This window comes from Passer domesticus, chromosome 4 (genome assembly GCF_036417665.1).
Source record: "Passer domesticus isolate bPasDom1 chromosome 4, bPasDom1.hap1, whole genome shotgun sequence".
Taxonomy (NCBI): domain Eukaryota; kingdom Metazoa; phylum Chordata; class Aves; order Passeriformes; family Passeridae; genus Passer; species Passer domesticus.
The window spans coordinates 30,759,840-30,778,105 of NC_087477.1; the positions used below are offsets into that span (position 1 = coordinate 30,759,840).

An 18,266-nucleotide genomic window follows, 5' to 3' on the forward strand; every position below is an offset into this window, starting at 1 on the left:
GTATATTGATTTCTTAATATACTTTGTACAAATTACCTGAGAAACACATTTAGAATTTACTAGAGCAAAATGCTTGGATTTGCCTTTTGTTTACAAGGAAAGACAATGGGACTTTTGAGGAAGCAGCATGTTGAGCTACTTATTAGTGGATTGTGACAAAAACCATGCAAACAAATAGAGAAGAACATAAGAAATTCTCCTACTAGAGATCATTTAGCACCTTAACATAGGTGCTTGTTGAAAAGACTGAATTTGGAGAAATACTGATGCAACAAAATAAAATTGCTGACTCTAAAGCAACAAATCAGTGCAGAAAGTTTACTCATGTAATTTGACACCCCACACAAATACACAGTGTATGTGGTTTTAGTACTTATGAGTAACCCAACTTGCTTCCAGTAATATGAACAGGCAGAGAGCTCAATACAGATTTCAGTGATCTAAAGATGTAAAATGACACCTTTGCTAAAAGGTAGTAAAGCACAGATCTTTTCTAAGTTTTTTCTTGGGTTTAGATGAGAATACTTTATTTTCCACAGTTACAGAGGGTTTCACTGGGCATTTACAGAAACTGCTGTAGATGAAACTCCACTTAAAGCCTGACTTGTCTCTCTAATGTGCCTGCTAAACAATGCCAACCCCACCCAAATCAAAGCCTAGGCTCCTTGAAACCAAGGATACCCTTTTTCCCTGTCCCCAACACTCATGTTGACCCGTACCATGCTGAACTGTACTAGGCCAGGCAAGAGACTCTGCCCTTGGAGACCCTTTTCTTCCTAGCTACAGGAAACAATAGAAGAAGCCATTTTTTCTTTCTTTGTTTAAAAAGGAAAGAAAATATTTTATCTGTGTTTATTGCACTTGAGCCATTCCATGCAACACCCAGTAGAACAGCACATCTCCCATAGTCTCCATGTATTTTTCCTATCGTCTGTGCAACATCTATGGACTTGGGAGGGTTATGTACTCAAAACCTCTAAAAATGTCTGAAATTGCTTTCTCACACTTTGTAATCTCACACCTGTGGGGCCTGTAGCCCAGAATCCACCAGATGCAAGCTGTTAGCTGGCAACACCTATTCGGTATACAAGCCTGCAGACCAAAATCTGTCATGTGTCCTAGCACGGGGCAGATGTGCAGGTACTCAGAGCTGGCATTGCCAGCTGAAGGACGGGAATGGTTTTTTCCACTTTGATGGAGGATGAGCTGGCTTTCTAAATGCAGTGTAAGCCACACTGCTGCAGGGCCTGCATCCCTACAGATCAGCTCCTACTGTGACAGGTTCTGGGATAGAGTAGCTAGGGCCAGCCCATGCTCTGCAGAGTTGATCAACCCTTTTAGGCAAAGAAAGCTGAAACACTGTAAAGCTGAGCACGCTTAAAGAGCAGTGCTTGCTCAAAACAGAGCCAGGTCTCATCTCCAGCTCTCCTGAGTATGTTTTGACTTCAGGGCAGAGCTGCCCTCAATATGTTCAAAATGTCTAGCCGAGCCCTTGTTAGCAACTCTACCTTTACATCCCTCTCCCTTTTTTCATCCTGAGACAATCAATGCTTTCTCCCCTCCAAATCCTGCTATGGCAGCAAGAGGGTTCACATTGTCCAACTTCAGCTATTTAAAAAATGAATCCAATCTCATGTTTTAGGTCCACCTGTGAGGCCACCCACATGCCTCAGGTGTTGAAAAGCTTCCAGGTGCCTGCAGTGTCCTGCTGCAGCCAGGAGCCAGTGAGTGTGGCCCTGGGGTGTGATGAGCAGCACCACACAGCACTCACAGCTGGAAGGGCTGTGCCCTGTACATCCCCGAGCGAGGCAGAGCTCATTAACAGGACACTGCTGTGCCTGGCTACATCCAAGCTGCTTTAGGCAGAGCTGGTTTAAGCCCTGCCTGCCCGTGGCCAGAGATGGGCTGGGCTGGTGAGTCGCAGTCTGGTGGCTCCACGCAAGCTGCAGGGACCCCGGGAAGGCACAGAGCTCACATCCAGCCAGGAGGGCAGCAGGACACCTGTTTTATAGGAGTCACCTGCCTTTGAGAAGGACCTTTCCACTCAAGACAAGCTGAAGAATAACATTAATACTTTACCCCTTCAGAATGGGCTGTGACATAGAAGAATCGCAGCGTCCTTTCCCAGGCAGAATAATGAGGTTATAGCCACAAAAGAATGAAATACATTTTTTTATGATCTTGATAATTCTGTGTCCTTTTCTAAAGACCTCATAAAACAACCAATGAAGTTATAGTTTCCCATATTGATCAATGAGAAGATGGATGCTGAGACACCAGCTTACTACTAAGAGTGTCCTCTTTGTAGACCATTAATTATCTTTTGTTCTTTTCATTGTACATCAATACAAGCTAAGGAATTGTAAGGACTGGGAAAGCATCTGCTCTTATTACCCTTTGTGCCAACTGAATAAAACACCCTGGAATATTTCACTGTAATTATTAGTCTTACTCTCTTTTCATTCTTTTGAATTATGTCTAAAAGTGTTTTAACCCTTTCTTTCCTCTATTTCAGCATTTACAAATACGCAAATGCAAAGCAGAGCGAGAGACCACCCTTAGTTTGTTAAAGCAGGATGGATTTCTGCTCTTATTTGGTATGTATCTTCTACAGCCTGATGGTCAAGCCAGCTTTTCCCTACAACAACTTCACTTGTAGTCTAAAACCTGATTTAAAGTGTAGTCAACTTTACAGTAAGTGACTGTCATGTGTGAGGGTCAAGACTACTTTCTTTTGAAAAAAATGTTATGAATAAATGCATATTTTACAGCTGTGGATTGCAGTCATTACACTTTTCATTCAGAAAAGTATGGTTTCAAAATGTCAAATCCTGATTTCCCTGTACTTTCACAGCCAGAAAACTTTTACTTTTCCATTTGAAGCAAATGGAAGTAAACTTTTCATTTACAATTCAAGAATTAAAGGACCTTCTGGGTCATCCATACCAGTTCTATTCTTCCTTCAGACACCAATGCACAAAGCATCACATTTCTTTTCAAGATTTAAAATACCATATTAGTATTTTGTACTAAGGCTGAAGGAAGAGCACTAAGTGGGAGATATTAAGGAAACTTAACACTGCCTTTGTGACTGCAAGGTAGTCAGATAGTTATCCACTTTCATATCTCTTTCACATTTATAAGTCAAGGAATTATGCCAAATCTGGTGATCTGTATGTAATTGCATCACACTGTTCTTGCATTAAAGAATTATTGTAGGGGTCAGAGGTCAGCAGAATATCAATAAGAATTTGAATAATAGAATTTCAGCAAATAAGTAATCTTTCATTCAACATTTTTCTCTGAATACTTTTTTCTCTTTGTGACATGTCAGTACCACTGCACTGCTGAGTCACCTACTTTGTAACAGGCATTTTCCATAATTGCAGAAATTCAGAAATTCTGGCACTCCAGTTGCTCATTAAGCACTGCCCCTTCTTCAGCCAGGGTAAATTTGTTCAAAAGGGTGACATCAGTTTATTGCAGCTGAGGATCTGGCTGCAAAACAGATAACCATCTAATGGGAAAGCCAGGTAATTTCCAAATTCATCATTCAACAAATACTTCATCATTTCTGCTTTAGCACCCTGTCCTTGTTTTGAAACTCTGCTGTATTATAAAAAAACAGCAGCATTCCACAAAAAGTTAATTAGAAAAACACCTGTTCTAGCTGATCTCTGTGCTTTGTGAATTTGGCTTCTAGATCAGATTGGCTCTTTCTTATTGTAGTTTTCAAAGTCAGAATTAAAAACTGAGCACTGTTCTGCTTTAACCTTTCCCAGCGTGTCCCACACAGCTCTCTTGGTGAACCAGTGTGCTGGTCATGCCCAAAGAGATATAAATAAATGAGCTCACCATGGAAATGACGTAGAGATACCTACATATAGACAAGTGCTGTCAGCAGCTGCACAAAAGCTTTATCTAGAATCCAGTATTTTGCTCAGCAGGCTGCAGTGAAGTGGCTACCAAACAGCTGGCTCTGACCTCAGCCCAGCCCTTCCAGAAGCAGATATTCCAAATTCTGGTTTGAGCTGAGGTAGTTTCCAGCACATGTACGTAAGTAGAGGGCTGCCTCACTGAGCAATCTTCCAGATTATTTATTATCTGGTCACATGAACCTTGGCATATGAGATAATCTGACTGACTAACATTTCCAGTGATTATGGGCCAAATTAGCTAAGAATACACATAACCACATGCTTGCTGCGTGCAGTCATGTCAATTTACACCAGCCAAGTTTGGCTCTAAAGATGATTAATTGCTTTTGTACTGCTAGCTGGGTATTTCTATTTTAAAAAAAATAATCCTCTCTCTTTGCAAGAAATTGCCTGAAAAAGTGTCAGACTCCAAAAAGAGCTTTTTCTCTCTCTGCTAAAGATGGGAGGGGAAGTAAAGAGAATGTAATTCATTAGCAGAGAGAAGGTGTGCAGAATTCAACATGCACACCTATTTCTGAGCAAATCTGACTAGATTGGTGCATCCCCATGCTCTGTGACCTTTTATTAAGGGGAGTTGAGTAAGGTTACTCTTCACCTCAGCAGCTGAACAGCAGAACCTGTCAGGAAGCCTCTGTCACAACACTTTTCTACCAGGGAAATGGAATTGTTCTCTCAAAACTCTGGATGTGTAAATTTATGTTGATTTCAAACTTTAAAAATGGAATAGAAATTTATAAAAAAATCTGCTTCTGGCAAATGCTGGAAAATAATTTTTTTTGTGTTATATTCATTACTTTTTATTTCTCATCTGTATCAAACTTTCATTATTTCTGCATTATTTTATGACACATCTATCATGATAGAGCAAAATAATATAACACATGGCTCTCATGTCATTGAAAATAATCCAATAGGAAATAATATGCAAATAAATGCACTATTAAGTTGTAAATAAATTGAACTTGAAATATTTATTGTGTCATAACAGATTGAAATATTTCAAAACTAATTTGTAATGTAATCTTTCCCAAATTCTTCTTCATCAAAAATTCAAGACTCATTTTTTCCACTGTCATTTTCAAAGAAAACAACATTTGGGATATGCACTTAAAAACAAAATAGTTGTCAAAAATAATGTAATATAAACCACAAATAATAAAATAAACTTTTTAAAAATTATAATATTTTATTAGAAATAAATATAGTGTTGGTCTATTGAACAAAGTATAAATAATAAAGAATAATAAGCAGTAATTTTGACCCAGACTTCTCAGCAATAAAGTGAGGCTTAGGGTGGTGTTTATGTTTTTTGTTGGGATTTTGATTGCCAGTTCTAGCACAAATAAAGCATATTGCTTAGCTGTGGTACCTCTGAATTTGTCTTCCCTTTTCTATCAAATAGCTGTATAGATTTTTGTTTGCTTTTTTATATCTACACACACTGCTAAAATTAAAAATCAAGAAGTGCACCCAAGAAATTCAACCAATATTTAGCACAAGCTGGGGGACTGCATGAAGTAAAAGAAAACAAAAGAAAAAAGAAATCAACCAATTCAAAAGAAAATTCATAGAAGAATGTATTTTGGCAAAACAAGTGATTCTATGAGTAGCAGGGCTAATAAAGCAGGTCTGTGGAGGGGAATTGGAAGCTGAGAAGCAGCAGAAAGGAATGGGAAATGAGGGTGATTGATATATGAGAACAACCAGGCAGCATCAGGTCTGTTAGAAACCCAAGTACTTTTCATTATTCAGTACCAAGTGCAACGAAGTGATGCTTGCTGTACTTGTGGAAGAGGTCCTCTGATTGCCACAATTTGTTCTTTTGAAGCACAAGATAAGGAAGAAAAGCTTGCGTTTTAAGGACTTTTCTAAATCCAAAATTGCTTAAACACAGGCAGATACAATAATAGCATTAACATGTACTGCTGGGTATTTACAGACCCATGACTGCATGGCTCAAGTGTTCTGTGAAGAATCACACATTGGATTTCAGAAAGAACCTGAAGCATGATCTGATGGAGCTATAAATCATATGCAGGAGTATTTTAATGCTAATAATGCCTATAAGAGATGCCATTATGCACCTAACTTTCCATCATGGGCTGTGCTGTTAACTGTTAGACTAATAAAACACCTACTGCTCCCCATGGTCTTGTATTGCTCCAGTACATTTATAATTTGCAATAATCTCTGAATTATCTCTGATGCAATAAGGCAAATGTGTGGCTGGGGTAAAATGTCATAACTTTAGTGGGGAAGAGGGCATTTTCACACTGGCTGGGAACCTGTCTCTACAGATGCAATTTTGGCAATATTCACTGCTCTGGTGGCATAGCTGGCTTTTGCTGCTGGCCAGAATGCTCAGAAAGAGTTGGAGCACCACCAGTGTCTCACAAATTCTCTCTTGTTTTTGCTCAACTTTGAATGCAACTTTTTTTTTAATATTTATTATATTTGCTTCTTTATTTCTTCCCCCAGGCTTAGACTTTTTTATCTAAAATAAGAGATGCATAAAATCTGTCATTTAAAGGCACTTCTAAGCTTTGATTGGTATCAGCTGAAGCATTAGTCATCTGTTGCAGCTTCTGTAATTCTTTAAATTATCCCTTTGCAAATGCTAAATGCCCTAAAGTTACCAGCTTCTCCCCTCCCCAGTCTCTCTCTTCTAGAAAAATCAAAGGCCATTTCTCCAGGTATTCCATTTAAAAAGCCATCTCACAGCAAGCAAAAAGTAATATGTATAGTTGCCTCTTTCATCTGAAACCATCCGTAGCTATATTGACATTAAAATTATGTGAATTTCTAGCAGAGCAGGAAGAAATAAGTGTTGTGCATTGCTACAACAGAATTTGAATATATTTACCTACTTTACCAAGTATAAGTAATAACTGAGGAAGAAAATACTACTGTCATCACTTCCAGCACTGTGGCTGGGCATAAGATTCAATGCCTACAGGCAAGAAAAGACACATATTTTATAAATGTATTTTTTCTCAGTGTCCCCCAGCAGGGGCCAGATCCCCGTTGTGCTGGATGCTGTGAAGACATACAGTGAAAGACACAAGACACCATGAAATCCTCCTTCCAAAAGGAAGTAAGAAAATAGGATTTCCACAGCAATGAGCCTACATCCAGCTGTTTTTGTGTCTGTGTTCCTTCAGCCATTTTGCTGTGGGAATTGCTGCTATGTGGGACTCAGCATCCATGGAAGCCCCCTACTTTGGCACAGCTGGTTATTCAACCCCTTTTGGCATCCCTGGCATCAGAGGTGGCACACCATTAATGATAGATTGCTTGAATGAGAAAAATTATGATAAAAATCCTGTGCATGAAATGAGACCCATGTGGATGGTCACAGGTTCTGCTTGTTCTCTGCAGAGAAGAATATACAGACCTCTGAAGTGAAATATTAGAAGTGAAAGATTTAGGGGGAAAATACTTAAAATGGCCATGAAACTATTAATCTCTTTCCTGGGAAAGGACTTCTTTACTTTGCTTCCCTAGAATGAGGCTAATGGGAAGAACCTGGCATTAGAGGCAGTGTTCTGGTACTGCAGAGTTCCTTTGCAGGGTTTCATTGCCTACTTTAATGACTGCACTTGCTCACCTAAAATGAATGTGGTATGTCTAACCTCCAAGCCATGATGTGAGAAGTTATTTTTATTTGCTAGAGCTGACTGTGCAAAAGAGATGAGTGTTCTCCTCGGCTGTTCACTTTCTGTGACAGAGCTGCAACCCACAGGCAAGAGCAAGAGATTTCTGATACCAGAGACAGCATTTCTACATGCAAATGGCTTTGATGATATGCCAGTGGAAATTCATTGCATTGTTATGCCATAGCATACAGGTACAAAGACACTGCTGCTTCAGGTGCTTTTCAAACAAAATAAACAAAACAGAAACAAACAAACAAACAAAAAAACCTATAGCTCCTTCAGAGAAAAACAGGCCTTTCAGAGCAATCAGAATAAGCCCTGATTCATCTTTGCAAAGGATGTAGTGATATACACACTGTAATATTTAACTGCAGGAAGTGTTGAGTATGTACAAGTGACTGAGTTGATACATAGATTTGTGTGCAAGGGCATTTTAATTCCTTAAAAATAACAATATTCCCATGACATTCATTGTAGGCATTGCACAGCAAACAGTGCCTACAGCTCACAAACACACAGCTAGAAGTTCCTCCATCATGTACTGTGAGTCATAAATGTCCAATTTTGGATTTTACAAAGACATTTCAGTGGGAGAAGGCACTGCGTAGAGGACAGAGAGCTGGCTTCAGGATCAGTAGGAAAGTAGCCTCCAATATCTTTGCAACACATCAAGGAAAGAGGCTCTTCCTGCACATCTGAAGAAGCAAGCTCTCCTCTGCAGGCCTTAGGAAGTGTTCTGAAAAGGGGGGTCACTGCACAGCAGCCAAAACCTGAGTTTGCACCTCTGTTTACAGCTTAACTTGCAAAATCGTACAGCACAAAACTACTGAGCTCTGAGGCTGTTGATGGGAAAAAGCTTTCTCTGCTGGTTTCTCCAGAGGTGATTTATTCTGTAAAAACTGTACTGTGTAACATTTCCTGCCTTAAAAGCAACTCATGCAAAGTTAATTACATTGCACCATGTTTGTGGGGAAATACATTTTACTACAAGTTAATTTGAAGAAAAAAATATTATACAATGAATGCTATAAAAGAAACAGTTATGAGTTGCTTTAACAGCATATATAAATCAAATCACTGCACATCAATAACTTTTAAACCAACCTACATCAGGTTTTCGGAACAATGTATGAGGGAAACAGTTTTTTAGTAGCCATGTATTTTTCATAAGTTGTGGGTGGCAAAAAAATGTGGGTTATTTGTTAAAAAGTACAAAAAGGAATTGTTTTCTTTCATTTATAAGACTTGATGATTTTTGCGTGTTCTGCTGTTTTCTGTGGCTTTTTGCAAGCAACACAGAAGCCAAAATCCTTAGATATTTTGTGATGCTATTTAATTGAAAGTATTTCTTACAAGTAATCTTTAATCAAATGCTTTCCTCTTTACACAGAGATAGGAATTTCATCCATACAAATGAATAAATTGTGGGGAAAGGGAAAAGGGAAAAAAGGGACTTTTGATTATCTAGGCTCACCTGCTTTTTTACACTGGCCAAAGAAGAGATTTTTTCCTTGCTAAATACTTCTTTCACTCACTGAGCAAGAAATGTGTATGATTCATGTTTCAGCTACAGAATATCTTCACACAAATGCAGTATTGCTGTGCATGTTAAAGAGCTGAACATTGGCCCACAAGTCATTCAACTCTTGCTTACCATGCCTTGACTATAAAAATATGGGTCAAATTTCTTGGCTAAATTTTCTTAATTGTGGCTTTCAGGCACCAGCTCATGTAAAGCCTTTGGATGCTTGGGTAAAAACCTTTCTGCTCAGGGACATCCTCTCCTGGGTCTGCCTCTCTGGGAAGTGGGGAAAACAGGAAAGAAAACCCAGGGTGCTGTTCTGCAAAGTGGCCCAGACCCCTGGACTGTTGTCCTGTCATGGGCACTGTGTGGAGCAGCAGGCTGTCTGTAAACCTCCTCAGAACTTCAGTGCCTTGTCCCAAGACACCTCCTCTGAGCATTTATATACTGCTTTTAAGGACAGTTGTAGCCTAAATTTAAATAACTTTCCCTCCTTGGAGAGTTCCCCTAGTTTGGCGACATTTTGTAGAATAACTGAAAAAAAAAAAACCACCCTGAAGTTGGTTTGTGATTCCTCCCCATCCTCCAAAATCAGAAGCCTCCTCTCCATGTCAAATCACCTCAGAATAAATTTCAAGAGCAAATCTGGGGGAAAGATCTCACACTGCTATTATTTCTTTTCTAAATTCTTTAAGTAACTCACTGGAAAAGCTCATGTGCACCAAACTGCTTGCATAATGTCATATCCATAGCACAGAAAGTTCCCAGAACAGGTTGACAATATTAAATAAAAGAAATTGTACTCCTATAAAGAATTTCATGTTCACAGTGTGCATGTGCAAAATAAACTGCCAGTGTTGCTGACTCGTGTGAATTTAAGTTTTGCAAGATTAAGTAATTTTCCTCCAAACCCAGCTCCTGCAGGAGATGACTATGGCACCAAAATGTCTGTGATTTTTCACTTCTTCTGCTTCCTTTCATTATTTTTCTGCCTTTTCCTAGTTGTGGGAAAGCCTGCAACAGGGTGTGAACATGTTTCTGTTCCTTGAAGTTAAAGATAATCAAGAACTTATAATATACGTGACTGATCCTTCCCAAAAGTATAAGATAGGAAAGAAAACTAAATGAAATAATGCTATTTTTCCATTTCTAAATGGAGAATTAATTCAGAGAATTAATTGTGCTAGATTCAAAACTTTTGGATTGATGCCAACTGATTTCTCAAGATGACACAGCCAAACACACCTTTTATAAATTCCTGATACTGTATCGAGGAAGGAAATTATTTCTTGCTAAATTCCAGAACTAGTTAAATGTACCATAATTCTGCAGACTTTACAGAGCTCCCACTACTCTGAATGGGATTCATAGTCACATGCAAGGATCTCAGAGAAACTCAGCCTCTTTGAATCAGCTCCTGGTGTTTAACCACAGAGCATTAAGCATTGAATCACTCTGCCTGAGTTTCTGTTGGGTGGAGAAAGAAAGGGTTCTTCTCTCTACCATTATAATAAAAATTTCCCCTTTAGATGTATTAATCTGAGAATATTATAAATTAATTTGCTAAATCATAATATTCTGAACAACTAGCAATAGGTAATAAGAGTCTAAACACATGCATTTTAAAATCTATGGTTCCTATTCTGGCAAGCAGTAATTACATGCAAACCCAAGAAATTAAGTTAATCATAACTATCTCAGAAACAGGAAATGGGCATTAGAATTCTCTTGTTGGGCCTTTACCAGTTATATTTAATTAAACAGAAAATTATGCGCAATCCAGTACACCAGCCTCTTGTTTGCTCTAACAACCAACTGAAATTAAGTTCACCAATACTAACAAGTGTCCATGGAAGCAAGGAACTCAATTTCTGTAACTTCGGGGTTGACTTAGGGATTATCACAGCAATTAAAATAAACAGCCAGGTGAATGAGCATTCAGAAACCAAATTCTTTAGGCAGTCTTGGAAATCTCAGCCTTGTACTATACTTCTACCAATTCCTTGGTACTGTGCCAAAAATATTTTTTTTTAAAAGCCCATACTGCTGGCCATGTAAATTGAACATATATTTCCGTTTCTGAGCAGAGACTTACAGCTGTTATTGCTACCTTGTGTGTATTTTACCTCTGAATAAAGAGTACTTAGCAATCACCACTCAAGTCTCTCTTTTCACTACTACAGGGGCAGAGTCCATGGTTTGGAGGAGGTGTAGAAAATCTTCAGGGTCAGAAAAACTGAAAATAAAGATTAAAACACATGTCTGGTATCATCCCAGCAGCATGCAGCATGGAAGGATTCCTGAAATGTGGCTCTTTGCCTAATGCTGTTTCTGTACTATACGTATTTTAATGACATTATAGGAAAGCTCAAGACAAGAAACAGATTTGTCTTTCTTTTGATCAAAACCTAATTCTAAATGTATGTAGATAAGCTAACAACTGTGTAAATATCACTCAGTAAAGTAATGTGAACACTACCATCAAAATTGTTATTAATAGTCATCCTATTTGACCATTTTGTGCACGTTTCCTCTTTGGCTAGGTGTAGAAAAACTAGCAAAAAATATTTTGCCCCATTCAGAATTAACAAATGAGACATTTACCTTTAACTAGGCACACAAATTGCAAAAACACCCTTTAATAGACCAAGAACACTGGAAATCTGGTAGCATTCCACCCTGCATATTTCAAAGGCATTAAACATTTGAAGCAAACTTATCTACCTGTTCCAGCTGTTGCCAATGAGGATAACGGAATTTTTTTCTACAAAAACAGTAAGTCCCAAAACTCCACTAATTTACTGAAAATTCCATAGGCTAAATAGATTAGGATTCCCATTTTCATGGCATGAAAGAGACCAACTATTTCACCGAGGGACAATGAATTATGAAAACTGTGATCAAAATATTTATTAAGCATTTTTACCTGTTATTTGTGGGTTCATGAACTTCCGTCCTACCCAGTCCTCTCATCCTACTTATGCAATTTGGCTGTAGTTTATATTTTTTTACTCACATTATTAAAACAAACAAACCAAACAAAATTTCAAAGCACCTCTTTTAGCTGAGACCCTTTGTTTAAAATTAAATTTTTTGCAAGTGCCAGGTCAAATCTAATAAGCAGGGAACAGTTGAGTACATTTAGGCACCAGTACATTTATGTACTCATAGCATTGCAGAGATGGTAGGCTTTACAAATGTATTAAAAATGAGTATCCATTCTGAAACAAATGTTTAAGTATAGTGCTCTGAAATAGACACTGTGATCTAAGGGTCAAGAGTCAGCCTAAGGACGTAGCTTTGAGCCCACAGAGCTGCCAAGAGGTCTAAAACAAACCAGTGCAGGATTGTTTGTAAAAATCCTGGAGAAGACCAGCCCAGGGTTATGACTCAGAAGGAATTCTTAGTGTCTCCCAGAGAAGGGAATGAAAGTACTTCTACAGAATAAGAACACAGCACACTGAACACAGAGTCCCTGAACTGGCACCGTGCGAGCCAGGCGCAGCCCCGGCGTGCTGGGATAGTACACTCACCTTGTCCACAATGCAGATCTGCTTCTTGCTTTGCACATCAACAATCTCTACTTCAAAGTAGGTGATTTTTGAATGTTTGAGCGCTGGTGATGGTTTGATTTGGCCAGCAGAGAGCACCAGCTGAGATAAGTTGAAAAAAGAGCGTGAGTCATTGTGAGACATGGACAGAGCTCCTCCATCGGCTGCAAGATCCCTCCTGTGCTCTGGAGCTCTGGGATTCTGCCTCTTGAGCATGGTGTGACCCAGCAGCAGCGATCGTCATATCAGCAGGGGACAGTTCCAGGGGGAAATGTTTCCTCCCTGCAGCAGTTAAATACAGCCACAGACCCAAGAGACACAAAAGGTCAAGTGGCATTCCATTTTAAGTGTACTGTCTTATTTAGCAGGAGTGAAAACAATGGCTCTGTAATCCATGTCTATATTTAATCTGCTATCGTGATGTCCTGTGTTGATGATGCTGCTGCTTTCTTATTTTCTTTTTTTCATTTCTTTTTTTTTCAGCGTTTGAAACAAGACATCCTGAAATTCCCTATTAGCAGATATCAGAACTGAAATTCCAGAGCCCCAGAGGGGCAACCAGAAATGAATGCAGTAAATTCCACTGTTACCTACAGAGACAGATGTTTAAAATGGCCATGTACACACACATGTAAGGTATAAATGTCACTTATTCTAGAATCATCACCATCAGATGCCATCTATTCTAGAAATATCTACTAACAAAATACACGAGTTCATCAGCAAAATTTAGGGGATACTTGCAAATATCTGCTTAGCTTTAGCACCATGGATTTTCTGGTATTTAATGGAGTAGAGTTTTCCTTACAGTTCTGCCAGGGAAAATCAACTGAAGGAATGGAAATTATAACCTTAAAGGCATTTGTTCAGGGCTTGGATCATTTCACTATTTTCTTATTGCTTCCTGACAATTTTTACAATGCAAGTCTGCAACAAAACAAAAGCAGCTTTAATGGTAAGAATAAAGACTACATAAAACAACAAATTTTCTCTTTAACAGCTTCCCCAAGCCTTGTTTAAACTTCATTTCTCCATGTATGGCTTTTTAATAGGATTTAACAGAACTAGCAGCACTTTTCCATCCGGAAATTTTCCCTAAATTTCCCTGGGCTGCCTAGGATTACAGTGTTAGAAGGGCACCATGAGTTTCTGCAGACAGCTCTTTCCCCAAAGTAAATTCTTCATTCTCCAATTTTGCATTTCTCCATGGTAAAATCTCAGAAAAATGACAATCACTATTACAAAAATCATATGTGTTTGTTACACTGAGGAAATTAATTAAGAGGAAAAAAGCTTCCACAAGGTAAAAGTCAACACACAATTAATACCCACTCTGGGGATGCAGGGTGGAAACAGAACAGGTCTCTTTTCTCTGATTCTGCTATAACTTAGAGAAAATATAGTGGTTCTTTAGCCATAGTTCTTACTAAAGGACCCAACTCCAACTCATATTTAATATGCTTTATGCCCACATGACATAACAAATTTTGAAGTAGCCTAGACTGAGAGAAAAGTGCCCACTGCTTGGTGATGCAGTCATGCAGCCTTGGAATGCCTTCCCTGGATTTGTTAATGGAAAGCCCTGACTGGAGGAATGCAGGTGTACAACAATATCGATCCCCTACTACAAGAAAAGGCAGGATTAAATTTTGACTATACTGAAATCAGTTAGTGTCTTGCCATTGGTGCAGAACAAGTCAGCATCTACAGGAAAAAAGCAGTTAGACTTGATTATATCATATCAAAGAAGTTCACCTGTCTCCAAGGTTAAATGAAAGGGTTTCAAGGAACCGGCACCTTGGTGGAGTCAATATAGCAAGCAGAAATTTTTGCAAAAGCTAGTCACAACAGGGAAAATGGCAAATTATTGTCTTACTGTAAGGGGCTTGCTAAAAACAGCCACCTAAAGACCACAGAACACACAGGTCCTAAAATCCAAGTGTGAGATACGCTTATTTGAACAGGCTACTCTAAAGAAACTGCACAATCTGCTTTACAAGGGATGAGACAAACTGATATAATATTCCCTTTTAGCTGTAAGATTTATATGAATAAGTGAGCTGTAATAGTATATATTAATAAATTTCTAAATTTATTTCAATACAAAACCCATAAAGAATAATATTGATCATCAAGGCTAATTTCTGTGTATATAAAGGAACTGGTGTTACAGTCATTACTGCAAGTATATTTATAACATTTAAAAGGATAACATCTGAGCTGCTGCTTCTGAGAAAAAAAAAAAAGCTTTTGATTTACTGCAGACATTTAAATGATCAGAATTTTATTACTGACCAATGAACACTTGGATATCTGAACCAATTCCAGGAAAATGCTTACAAAAATATACTCCCATTTTTTGCAATCCAAGCTAATCATTTGCAATTTTAATATTCTGAGGAACAACCATCTTAGCAGACCCAAACACTTTGCTGACATTAATTAGGAGACCTTCCCTAAAGGTGGCTGGCCCTTTCCTCCCTCTATTGTATTATGGATTTAGGATCAGACTGCAGCAAACGTAATGCTTGCATATAACACGGATGAGAGCTACTCTACTAAAAATAATCAGGGATAGAGTTACCACTGATAACCCAAGCTCTAAAAGGGAGATGAATAAAAACAGTGATGGTTTTGCCATTGTTGTGCTGCACTTTCTTGAAATGGCATCAATGGGTTTGGATGTTCCAGCTCAATGTGAAGCCATCCAGCCCATTCTGTGTGGAAGTGCACATAGAAGGGAAACATTAATTACTGGGCAGAAGGCACAACTTTCCTTTCAATGCCATTATTGTGCCTCATCTCAGTCCTCAGCACTGGAGATGGGCAGTCCCAGCACATGGGGACAAGTGATCAGCCCTATGGTGAGATGTATTGATCCTCATTACACGACCATAAGGTGCTGTCCCCAAAGCTGTGGCAGGGCTAGCAGCCAGCAGACACCCAGCCCCTGACCTCAGCTTCATTCTGGGACTCTGAGAGGAGTCAAAGAGCACTCAGCAAGAATTAAATCATGTCTGACAGCTTCAACTCACACTGAAGTTCAGGCCATATAAGGGGCTGATATTTTTGAGGGGCTGCAAGAATGGGCATCACTCTTCTCAAAGTGTGTCTCTGCCTCCTCTCCTCCCTTGGCACCCAGCTCACATGAGCTGTTTTGGAGACAGGCAGGCACTTGGTTAAGCCTTCCTTCTGAAATACACTTTTTCAAGGAGGCAGAGAATGCCTGCCCCAAATCACACAGCCTGGCCATCATCTCTGGTTAATAGAACTGCTCATATTTTCAGAAAAAAGTTACACCTGTAAAGGATTTTTTTCACCCTTCTAATCAATATCTGGAAACAAGCATCAGCCTGTGCTGGTCATGACAAAATAGGTAACAAACCACTGGTCAGGGGCTAAGACTTAGCATTCAGTTTCTGCTTGTGACACTGATTTCCTGTGAGGTGTTGGGGAGCTGCTGGTTCTCCTGCTTTTCCCTTCCTATTCCACGTGCCACCCCTGTGTGAGGCTCTCTTGCACTGTGCATTTTGCAGACAGCCTGGCACAAAGGGATTTCAAAAGATCTCAGCTGGGGCCTTGAGGCGCTTCTGAAGTTCCTTTTCATCTCTGGTGATGTTTTGAACTCCTCCTTCCCCAGTGAATTGGTCATCTCCTTTCAGCCTGCAGAATGTCAGCTGCTAAGTCAGCAGCAGAGGGTCACCTCTGTCAGCCCAGAGGCTTGTCAGCAGCCCCTCACATGTCACTTTTTTATCCCAAGTTTGGAATGCTTGGCAGGACTGGGGTTATTCCTTTCCCACAGACACAGAACTCCAGAGCCCAAGGAACGTGGGGTTCAGAACCACAGGTCATGAAATCTAAAACAAAGGAGATTGCCAAGGTCACCCTTACCTTAGTGTGCCATTTGTCTTGCTGGGGAGGGAGATCTGAACCAGGGGGTTCACATGGCCCTTGGCCTCACACCTTTCTCAGCAGCTGTGCAGCCCTTACGCCTGGTACTGTGCTTGATTGGTATTGTGCTTGCTCTAACCACCACTGTTAGCATCTCCCTATTGGATTTTGTGTTCTAAGGGCCAGGCAGAAGTGTGGAGCTGTTCTTCCAGTGTCTTTTTATTGAGCTGTCCAAGGAAGGATTTAAGAACCTGATCTAATTTACTCATTTGGAAGAACACTGACAATAATTTGTGTGTCTGGCTTCTGGCTTCATCTGGCAGAGAGTTTAGAAGTAGTTTTACCAGATTGTTTGGTAATACATTTAAATGTTTGGTTTGATTCTGATATCCATAACAATTAAATAACAACTATAATGTATTTCTGAAGCATTGCAGAAATGTAAGCATTAGCCTGGCTGCTAGGGAAAAAAACCAACAAAAAAAAATGACCAACAAAAACCACTATGCATGAGCCTCTGGCATTTCTTTGTCTGTACACACCTACCTCAGAAGTCATAAAATCAATTTAAGACATTCTATATTCATGCTTGCACACAAAAATGCCACTTAGAAGCAGCTCCACAGCATTCTTACTAAAACTACTCAGGTCATTTCATTTTCTCTCTTGAAGCTAAGTCTCTTAAATAAGCAGTGGACAAGAGAAAGACACAGAAGAAGAGTGTCCTGACTCCAAACAATCCTAAAGCTATTTTAAATAATGCTGAAGTCAGGACTAAACCCCACCAGCTAGGGGACAGGCTAAAAGTGATATACACCCATGTTCCTCCTCTTCAGCTACACTGGCAGGGCTCCTCAGCAGAGGATGACATCCTTGCTGACCCTGTGAGCTGTGCAATGGAAACATTACACGGCCACAAGCCTCAGGCCGCATCCTTCAGAGGCTCTGAGAAGGGAGAGTCAAAGGAGCAGCTTGCAAGCAGAGCCCTTGGATTTCCAGTGCCCACCTTGTCCTGCAGGAGCTTTTTCCACTGACCAGACCAATGATGTTTTGTCAGCTGTTTAAAATCTCACTGTGGTAGCCTGGCTTTATCCTTCTGGCTTTGGAAACTGAAAATATTGACTTTAAACTTTGGTGTGGGTGGCGCCAATTAGAAGCAAATTCACAGCACAAATCAAATCCAAAGGCAGTGTTTGTTTTATCCCCCACAGACATCCACCAGAGACACAAGGGAAATAAGCAAAGTTAGAATACAGGATAGTAATTCTATCAGCAAGCAGTACACAGTGAAACCTCCACCCCCAGCCCCTGTAGCACACAAACACACACCTACTTCTCTACCAAAATAAGTACAGCCTGATACAGAACTCAAATCTGATGATGAGCAGGATATATCATAACAGGCAGCTGCTGGACTATAGTATGGAAGAAGCCCAAGAAGATGTTCCTGGTGATGAAGAAATGCAAATGAATGGTCAAAAGTGACCAGGCTTTTAAGGTCACTGACAATAAATAGCATATTCACAGCTGTGAAGTTTCAATTCTTCTTTACATGAAAACAGTGGAAATTGTGCTAGTCCATTATTTGAGGCATGAAGTCTTCTCCTCTATGCATCTGGAAATACATCGCTAGTGAAAAGTCTTTTTTATTAAACTTATATATTTTGTCATTCTTTTTCACTCAGGTAAATGTGTAGCCCTTTCAAAC

At 39.5% G+C, this 18,266-nt stretch overlaps 1 protein-coding gene and 1 long non-coding RNA gene across 10 annotated transcripts in view; one reads left to right on the forward strand and one right to left on the reverse strand.

The window, feature by feature from the left end:
• Positions 1 to 13,297, forward strand: part of LOC135298838 (uncharacterized) — a 195,045-nt gene extending 181,748 nt beyond the window's left edge. For 5 of the 6 annotated variants that reach the window (XR_010360907.1, XR_010360909.1, XR_010360908.1 and 2 more), the window contains one exon: positions 2,516 to 2,776. This is a non-coding gene — a long non-coding RNA (uncharacterized LOC135298838). Of the gene's footprint in view, positions 1 to 2,515; positions 2,777 to 13,150 lie in introns of those variants that run through there. The other variant, XR_010360904.1, reaches the window with a different exon arrangement.
• The window catches only part of TECRL (trans-2,3-enoyl-CoA reductase like), a 73,275-nt gene that overhangs the window by 45,897 nt on the left and 9,112 nt on the right, over positions 1 to 18,266 (reverse strand). For 2 of the 4 annotated variants that reach the window (XR_010360899.1, XR_010360901.1), the window contains one exon: positions 15,887 to 16,524. Coding sequence is in view for 1 of the 4 variants with exons in the window: in XM_064416897.1 (XP_064272967.1) it covers positions 12,650 to 12,883 (234 nt within the window). In the remaining 3 variants the exon portion in view is untranslated. Of the gene's footprint in view, positions 1 to 11,338; positions 11,353 to 12,649; positions 12,884 to 15,886; positions 16,525 to 18,266 lie in introns of those variants that run through there. The other 2 variants (XR_010360900.1, XM_064416897.1) reach the window with 2 other exon arrangements.